Raw genomic sequence first — 9,650 nt, forward strand, 5'->3', positions numbered from 1 at the left:
TAGATTACAAAGTTTCATCACATCTGGGGAAAGTCTGTCCTTTAAATCTGTTAAAATAAAGGAATATAAATTGCCTTCCGAAAATATTCTTCTGGGGTCTGGTTATTATTTCTTTGTGTTTGTCGAGTATTTAGTCGAGTTTCGCAAGATTCCCATCTTCACCTTTATACAATCTTTGGTTAAACCTGTTGAAGAGCGCTTGGAGCTTCAACATTATTAATGTTTACAATGAAACTATGAGGAATTTCGTTCTAATCTTTTGGATTAAGATTCTTGAAAAAGTGAAGAACATAATTAGATGGGAAAAAAATCAATTTTTCCGACCTATCTAGGTATGTATGCCCCCTTAAAAATAATTTTTTAAATATTTTATTTCTTTTGTAAACTATTAAAAAAAGTATTATTTTTATTTATTTATTTTTTTTTTTTTTTTGAGGGGGGGGCAGGGCCATGACCTCTATGACCCCCGCTGGATTCACCACTAAATGTAGTAGAAAATTCTTGAAAGAAAACAGATTTTGTAAGTTTCCCTACAGAATATTTGGTTCTGGAAAATTTCATTATAATTTCAACTTTTCGAAGTTTTAAAAGTCTCTTTGAAAGAAAAGAAATTTGTTCGCAAGATCATTAACAACATTTCTGTATTTAAGAAAGCTGTAAGTAATGGAGAGATTTACGTATCATGATCTGTAGCAACAACTTTTGGGCTGTGGCTGCGAGAAACTTAAAAAAAAATCAGAGTAAAAGACCAACTCAAAAAGGCTTAACTCGTAGCCACCCCCGGGCAAATATCTTCATGTTGTTTATTTTTTTAAAAATCTGCAAGTTTAAACCCTATTTGGCACCTTAGCGGTTATAGTTGGTGCGACAGATCACGATACGGAAATATGCCCTAAGTAATGCATTCATAATCAAGTGTTTCAATGACAAATGCTAAAAAAAAGGCATAAATGTAACACTTTTATATTTTGCCTTGAAAAACATAAACAAACACTCTTATTTCAAATACTGAATAAAATAAAGTGTTTGTATTTATCAAAATTTTGATTTGTTTTCAAAGGAGATCGGTCAAGCTTAGATTAGAAATAAATCAATCTAGAAATTCGAATTTTTAGATTTGCATAAACACAAAACATACTAGACCCCCCAAAAAAGCGTTTTATTTCAATTTACAATTTATTTTAGTCTCATCTACAGACACTATGCAAAGATATTTGATTTTTTTCACAGCTGTATTGTTGAAAGAAATATAATAAATTTTTAAAGATACTGATATTTTAAGCAAATAAGTATAATTGCACACTTGATTGTTGCTTTAAATGTGAAGATTTCATTTTAAAAAACGTGAAACTCAAGACTAAATTTAAAGAGACAACAAAATTTTGAAAACAGTTTTTACTTATTGATAAAATAAAAAATATAATTAACAATACATTACATTATTTAAATTTCCCTGCAAAGAAATGATTGAAATACCGACTATTGAAATGGTAAACAAACCGAAATTCACCGCTTTAGAGGAGAAGGACCCTAACAACAAATCTCTTCTCCGCATGATTTTAATTATTTGTAAATTACTAATCTAATTAATCATAAAATAAAATGTGTAGAATAATTTAGAAGAATATCACAGCAAAATTAAAAATTATTAGGCGCAGATTTAATACTTTTTTTCTCATAGCAAGCTATATGCTACTATTCTCTCTCAAACAATACTTTCAATTAGTTACCGTACCAAACTAATCATTGTTTTCTTCTGTTTTGTTTCACGTGTTAAAAATATAAAGATAAAATTATAAATTTAATCGTTAATTATGGCTCCAACTAAAAAACAACGACCCAACAATGATCCAGATGAAAATATGAGCAGTTCCGATGAAAATGAGGATATGTATGGAACTGGCAGTGAGGAAATGGTTAGTTTCATTATTTAATGTTGTGATTCATATGTGCTTAATATTTTTTACTCATCATTTCCTTAAAAAATTAACAGTTCCCCGATTATGCAATTCTATTAAAAGCTGTTTATCAATATTTTTACTTATAAAGGAAATTTTGTTTGCAGGAAATGATTGAAGTTGATTTTGATGTAAAAATGCCAGAAGTGACAGATTTCCATGGCATTAAAAATCTCTTGACACAGGTTTACATCTTTATTATTCATGGTTTGATTTTTCTTATTTCAGTTATTTGATACACTTTTATTGAATAAATTATTTGATACTGTGTGATAGTTTTAAATAATATGAATTTTAATTTATTGACTGCTGCCTGGTAACTGTATGTATGCTACGTTAAAAATTTTTGAATTTACTATCCTATAGTATCTACTTAGAAACTTATTAGTACGGATATAATCGGGAGATGTTTCCGTTAAGTGGAGGTGATTGTATTTCGGAATTTTGGGTTTTCTTATAATTCTCCTGCGTCTAAAAACAAGGAGATTTCCATATTGTGCTCTGTGGCAGAATAATGGCCAAGTCTGGGCAGCTTACGGGCAGTGGCCCGTGAGAAACTAAAAAAAAACTCCACAGAAAAGGACCAAATCGAAAAGTATAACTTGTTGCCACCCCTGGGCAAATATCTACAGGTTTCAATTTTTTTTTTTTTTTTAAATTTGCAAGTTTAAAATATATTTGGCACCTTGGCTGTTGTAGTTGGCGTGATAGATCAAGATACAGTAATATCCCCCTTAAAACTAGAAACAGAGTATGTGATTTTTCCGCAAATGTTTCACAGAATTCTACGTATGTCAAAGCGAAATTTTGAATCTTCTACTAAATCCCATTGTTGAGAGGTTTACATGCGTGTGATTCTTCTTCCAAAAGGCTCCCTTGAATTAGTTACTTGAAAGGTGTGATATTCTTCAGTAGTAAGTGTTTAAAGTATTGTGTTTTATTCAGTAGTAATTCTAAATACTAGTTCAAAAAATTATGTTAAATATAAAACATGTTTGGAACATAAATTGATATAGATTTTTTGCACACAAATTTTCGGGGTTTTTCACTTTGTGTCACAGTTCTCCTTGGCATCGATATCTGTTCCCACCAAACACCACAGCTAAAAAATCTTTGTACTTATACAAATTTTACAAAAATGTCTGTTGTTTTCCTAAAGATTGACTTTGAATCACTAAAGTTGGTCACTTCAAGGATCTTTTTTTTTGCACGCTATTATACGAATTTGCCCAGCTTGGCAACTTTTTGGTGCAGGTCCTGATGTAGGAACTTTGTGAGCATTTAGATGAAAAGTAACTTAATAATTTAAAATAATATTCCAACCATTAAACAATTCTGTAAAAAAATTATTTAAAAAAAAAAATTCTTTAATGACTTGGAATTTTAACTATTATTTAAACTTGATTACAATTATGAACTGTTTCAAATTTTAATTTAATGTGTGATCTTTTTTTGTTAGAAAGTTTCATCTACTTGGGTTTATTGTATTTCTTCCAGGGCAATATTTTCTGTGTTTTTTCCCCCACTGTAGAAGATGATTGTCATCCCTTTCACTAATATTTAAAAACACATCAATGTTTACTTTTTCTCTATTTAATATGAAAATATATTTGTTCCAGTTATTTCTGAAAGCTCATATCAACACATCAGAATTAACTGACTTGCTTATTCATCAAAAGAAAATAACAGGAGTTATTAAGGTATTTTTTTACTATAATAGTATTTTTACAGTTTACAAAAATAAGTGCACAATTATTTGTGTATGTCAACGATTCTGTCGCAATTGTGGTGTGTATAGTTGTGTCTTTTGTACTGCTTTTATTCTTGTATATTAAGTAGTCCTTATCTTTTTATTGTATCTGTATCTTATTTTTTGTTTTTCATCATATTAATTGGTTTATGGCCATTGTATTTTAATTTGTCTCAATTCAGTTTGATTGATTTATGATTCTTGAATAAGACTATAGAAAATTGGTAATCATTGAAATTGTACCTTACTACTTGTTGTTAACTTTTTATGCATGTGTTAATTCAGTTACATAGTTAATGCATCATTTAGTCTATAAGGAAAGGAAATAAATATTGTGTTGACTATACCTTTTAATGTAAAAAAAAGGAGTAAATTTATTTTGCACCAGATAATACTTGTAAGATTCAATAGGAAGTAATATGTAATCACATTGACTTTACCTTACAATTTAAAAAAGCTATTTTATATCTTCTTTTTTTTTTTTTTTTTTTTTTGTATTGTTTAAATGTACAATGCAATAGATGTGTTTTTGCTTAAAAAAAATTTTTTTTTTACTTGAATTTTTCTAGCAAGCTGATGATGATGGCATGAATGTAGATGAGGATGACGATGACTCTGATTTAGATGTAACTTTTGGTGTGTTTTCTGTAGTTAATCTTACTGATAAAAGAGTAAGAAAATTCTGTGTTTTTATTTCATTTATCTATCTACATTTTAATTTCTTGTTTCTGTTTTATTTTCAATGTTTTCTTTTAAAATGTAGAAAAGTAATTAAACAATTTTTTTTTTTCCTACACCTATCTGCAGCATTTCTGCTATCAGATAAACACTCGTGGCATAAATACCTGTATTTTATTAATTATTCAAAACCTAATAAAATTCTAAATTTTAAAAAATAAAATAGCATAGAGTTTGTTTAGTCTTTTGTATTTTATCATTAAATTAAGTTAATGTTTTTTTTTAATTTTTTATATCACCTAAGGGATTTCCTTCTTTATCTCCCATTATTAAATGCTCCCACCTTTGAGGATGGAAGAAAATTCCTAAGTATCAGTCATTTTTGGTGTGATTGATTTATTCTTAAAAAAGAATCAGCTGAAATTAAAAAATTCTTTTAAAAAATTTATTTGATCCTATGAATATCAGTACTTACAAAGCTGTTAGTGTCCCAAACTTCAAATTATATTCATGATCATATGCTTGACAATTCATATTTTAGGTTGTTTACCAGCCTTAAAGCTGTGGGCGGAAAAAAAAATTTATTACATTTTTTGAATTTTCTAAAACCTCTTCATGTTTCTACTTAAAGAAAAACTAATTTTTCAATCTGAACAAAAAATAGAAACAGACAATATTTAAAGTTTACTACCAAAGAGGACGAAAGACTTCGAAAATGATATATTTTACTTTTTATGCTTGAAAAATAAAGTAATATTAGTTAACTTGCGCAAAAGCTTTTAAAATTAAAATAGTTTTTAAAAAATAGTTGTTATTAAAAGATAATGTAATACCATATATTTTATTCCTGTTGACCTGGAAAAAATTACTTCTTTTTGAATATGAACCCTGTTATTAAAGAACTAGACCTTTTTTCTTGAAAATTCTGTGTTCTTTACCTTATTAACATAAAAAGCACTAACTAGATGTAGACAATAATACCTGGACTAACAGTTATACATAATTGTTTCAAGCCACTGTTGTTATATGAATAACAAGCTACTTCTTAAAAGGCATTATTTGGTATAATAAAAGACCCTTGAGTAAGCTATGTTTGTTCTTTTTGTAGAATTTAGATTCTGTGAAGCAAATCACCGCCTACCTACTGAGCCATTGCAAAAAGTCCTCCAAAGATGAACAATTCCAGTTGTTAAGAAATATTTTAGAAAACAGAGAGAAGAATGTTGGTCTCATTATCAGTGAAAGAATGTTGAACATTCCTCCCAAAATTGCTGTTCCTCTCTATACAGGCTTAAGGTAAGATTCTATTTAAAGTTGTAATTATATTTTAACAAATAGTACATTGAAATATTTGTGTGTTTTCATAGTTCTGTATTTTTATTCCTCTAGTTATGACATGGAGAAAGCTACAGCTAAGGGTGGAAACTTTAAATTTGACTACTACATTCTGATCAGCAAAATAGTTGTTTTCAAGGAAGCTAAACAAACATACAATGTTGTATATGCAAATGCTGAAGAAGAGCTCATTTCTGAGGTTTGTCATGTCAATATTTAAACATAAGCATTGAATCTCGATATCATGCTTACAAAAGAGTCTCCCTGAAACAAATTTTTTCATGAATATATCTTCTCAATTTTTCATCCTTTTTGGATTTTTTTTTTTTCTGTGTTTATCTTTTTAATTTTCACATTTTTGAGGAAAGTAATAATTGAAAGTTGGAATTACGTGCAACCAATTTTTTAAAATAAATAAATAAATATTAACTATTGTTAATTTTACAATTAGTTGCATAGTTAAATCACAAATTTTTGCAGCCTATTAAAATGAATTAAAAGCTCTTAATTACGTAATTAGAATAGAATTCAAAATGATTAAACCAATTAAAAACTATACTTCCAGTGGAAAAATACGCTATGCAGCAGAAATTCCAAGAGGAGTTGAAACTAAAGAAACAATAAAAAGTGTAAATTATGAAAAAATACGACAACCGAAGCTGACGTCTTCATGGGGTACCTGCTCCGGAAGCCATAAGTACAAAACCTTTTCTATCGAGAGAGCACGACAAGTGTCTAAATGCTCTCTCTGTACCCCAAAGTTTTTGCCAAAGGAAATACATTACAAAATGTAAAATACATTAAGCAAATACAAAAGTATAAAATCAAGACTAATACATAAGAAAAAAACGCTCAAAAACTTGAAAACAAATCCTATAACCAAATTACACTACTGACTACCAAGCAACAGCTAAATTGAATTGAACTGTAGCTCTTAATTACCTTAGAGCTAATAATCAGATTTTTATATACTACTTGGAATCTTCAATCGTTCAATGTTTCAGAGAGATTATGATATGCTAATTAATAAATAATAATTATTGGTTAAGTTGCAAAATCAGGTTTAAAAGAAAGGTAACTTTTCTGAATAATGCTCTGGCTGAATATAAGTATACTCTTATGATTAACTGAGGTCATACTTATTGGTTTTGGTTGCCTTTAACCATACACATTTAGTTTAAAAGCTTGTTAAACGTAGTTCGAGGGTTTTATATATTTTAAAAGAATGCTATAGTTTGTTTTTTTGAATCACAGTGGAGTACTCCTTTGAAAATGTGAAACTATTAATTAAATATTTTTGTCATTCTGTTTTACATATTTATTTAAAACTTATACTAATTACAGGTAGCCACTATTTCTTTTGATTTTTCTGTGGCAAGTGAACTGGACAGTGGTCTTAGTGGTGCTTGGACAGATGAAGATAAAGAAGGTCATAGAAAGCGAAGAGTTATGTTGTTCCCTGCTTCTAAGTATGAAGAGATGTGTCACAAATTGACTGCTGAGCTTGGAACATAAAACGCTCTGTAAAAAAATCCTATTGTTGTAAATAGTAAAAAATAAAAAATATTGTCCTTTTGGATTTATCAATTCTAAAAGGTATAATTATGCATACTGGTCTATATTTTTAGAAACTCTTAAAATTTAGTAACAAAATTTACAAAATTAATTTTAAGAGAAGCGGAACACGGAATGTATGACATAATGAAAAGTTATAAATGAGAATTAATTTTACGTGTTATTTGTAATCATAACCTTATATTATTTATGTGAAATTAATAACCATATTATATTAAATTGGAAACTATATAACATAACTAATTCACATGAGTTTCAAGTATACTTGCTTGATTTTTATTTCAAATTAGATAGTATTAAATAAAGTAGACAAGGGATTATTAGCTTCCTTCAAAATTGTCTATTATAAAATATTTCACATTCTAATTTTTTTCTTCTTATCCTGATTATAGATACTCTGTAAGTGTCACTTACCTGGTTCTTCCATTAGGCTCCTTGAGTATTTAGATTTATTTTTGAAAACATTTAATTTCTTCTTTTTTAATTTTTTTATGTCAAGTCAAGTGCGAGCTTTTAAACAATATATCTTTAGAAAGAAAAATTTTATTTTTCAACAACAATGGATCAATAATCATTATTTACAGTAAAAACGAAGTTATATCTATATATATTCCCGAAAAGAAGCACTTAAATTTGCAATAATTTTTGAGAAAATTATAGTTTTAAAAATATTTCTTTAAGTCCATAAATAAAACTGTCAGTTGCACTTATGCCAGCAGTAAATTAGCACATGTGTCATTTTTTACATTGGTTAACTATTCTTGAATCGAATTTTTTTTTTCTTTATCTCCTCATACTCCTTTTACTTTCGTAGTTACAAGTTTATAAGTCTTAATCAATACTTTCGAGGAAATTAAAATTTCAACAAGAAAAAAAAAAAGCTTTTGCTTAGTTTATTATTAAAAATGGCCTTCCAGTATGTCAAATTCGAAGTCTAATTTCACTGTTGCGGTGTGCGTGTTACTTTTTGCTACATTTTCCAACAGTTAATAATTTTTTTTTTATTATTCCCATACTTTCTGTATATACCATAATTTTTATATTTTTCTTTCATAGCTGGCATTGAACAGCGACCAAATTCTGAGTTTATGACTATGTGTGTTCAATTTCGTAGCCTTGTAATTTTAAACCCAATCTAGAAGAGACATTGGTGCAAATTTGCGTCCATGGATGACTTTTTGATGGAACTAACCCGAAGGCAAAGGGCATTTTAACCCATGATCCGTCGTTCTCTGAGGATATTTTATATGTTTAATGCGGACTTGAACAATTAAAACAGCGACAATGGCTCTTACGAAATTTTTATCTAAGAAGATAATATTTTCAAATGCTTTATCGAGTAAGCAATTTGATGTCTAGTAATTAACAATAAAAAAAAAATATGGAAAATGACGTTGAACTTTTAAGGGCCGTACTATCTTTAATAGCTTATGGGCCCCACTAAACTTAAATTTGGCTCTGGCATCTGAATATCGTTGAACCGATTCCATCTTCACTTGGATTTTCTCTATTGCATACAGCCATTGATCGTTATACTAGATAGCCAGAAGCTTATCCCATCACTCATATGACTGCTGAAATTGTCGCAACCACTTATTACATGAGTGGATACCAAGAGTTGGTGTTCCGGGACTGATAAATACACACCAAGCAGTCAATTTGAGTTACCTCTTAATGCAAGCCTCGGCCTACAAAAAATCCATTAGAAGTCCTCGCAAACATCCACGATTTAAGCAATTTTTGATCCAGGGAAACTTATTCTTCTTGAACGTCTTTTTGAGACATTATTCATGCAGAAAACCTATTTACTAGCACCATACCATGGACCATATGCCAGAACAATAACGATATTTGTGTATGGGAGGATAAAATTGAGTCAGCGTATGTCGAAGCAAACTCCAAAGACGTTACCGGGTAACGATCTTGGGCTAATAACTCTAAACAACATGACGCTCCGGCACGAATTTCTCGTTCTGGATGCCGGGTCCATTTTCAGAAAAAGTACATGCTTGATCGATAGTCGGCTCCCACCCCTTTCGCAGTAGTGTTGGCAACAATAGGAGAGAGAAAGGGTTTGCGCCAAAAACATCGCAAAAGAAGTTGTACGAAAGCAATCGCAAGCTACGGTGTTTTTGTACGTACATAGACAGTTCAGTTTTTGTTGTACAACAAGCAAATTTATTCTATGTTTTATATAATATGAGTGCAATAAGTATTTGTTTCTTTTTTTTTTTTTTGGTAACATTGGTCAAAACGAAAGCCACGATTGAGTTGATTTGTGTCAAAATGCAAGCCACGATAGTTTCTTTGCCAATGTTAGAATTGATGTACATTCTGTAGATTGGATGTTGTTG

At 29.3% G+C, this 9,650-nt stretch overlaps 2 protein-coding genes across 2 annotated transcripts in view; one reads left to right on the forward strand and one right to left on the reverse strand.

The window, feature by feature from the left end:
• The window catches only part of Nup107 (nuclear pore complex protein Nup107), a 41,577-nt gene extending 39,994 nt beyond the window's left edge, over positions 1-1,583 (reverse strand). The window contains exon 1 of the mRNA XM_043042034.3: positions 1,439-1,583. Coding sequence (XP_042897968.1) covers positions 1,439-1,440 — 2 coding nt within the window. The 5' untranslated portion in view covers positions 1,441-1,583. The remainder of the gene's footprint in view (positions 1-1,438) is intronic.
• On the forward strand, positions 1,517-7,330 carry LOC107446882 (protein BCCIP homolog). Its single transcript, XM_016061658.4, has 7 exons — positions 1,517-1,916; positions 2,066-2,143; positions 3,578-3,658; positions 4,278-4,379; positions 5,495-5,682; positions 5,776-5,920; positions 7,066-7,330. Exons 1-7 carry the CDS (start codon positions 1,815-1,817, stop codon positions 7,234-7,236), a joined length of 867 nt encoding a protein of 288 aa, XP_015917144.2. The 5' UTR covers positions 1,517-1,814; the 3' UTR covers positions 7,237-7,330.
• Positions 7,331-9,650: the final 2,320 nt, after the last annotated feature.

The sequence above is a fragment of the Parasteatoda tepidariorum genome, chromosome 9 (assembly GCF_982258835.1).
Source record: "Parasteatoda tepidariorum strain Cologne lab strain chromosome 9, Ptep-v5.0, whole genome shotgun sequence".
Taxonomy (NCBI): domain Eukaryota; kingdom Metazoa; phylum Arthropoda; class Arachnida; order Araneae; family Theridiidae; genus Parasteatoda; species Parasteatoda tepidariorum.

Excerpts from the sequence above, each read along its gene's own strand:
- LOC107446882 (XM_016061658.4), top strand. The coding sequence starts at position 1,815 with ATGGCTCCAACTAAAAAACAACGACCCAACAATGATCCAGATGAAAAT. Across the intron at positions 3,659-4,277 it reads AAATAACAGGAGTTATTAAG|CAAGCTGATGATGATGGCAT; the intron begins GTATTTTTTTAC and ends GAATTTTTCTAG. Across the intron at positions 4,380-5,494 it reads TTAATCTTACTGATAAAAGA|AATTTAGATTCTGTGAAGCA; the intron begins GTAAGAAAATTC and ends TTCTTTTTGTAG.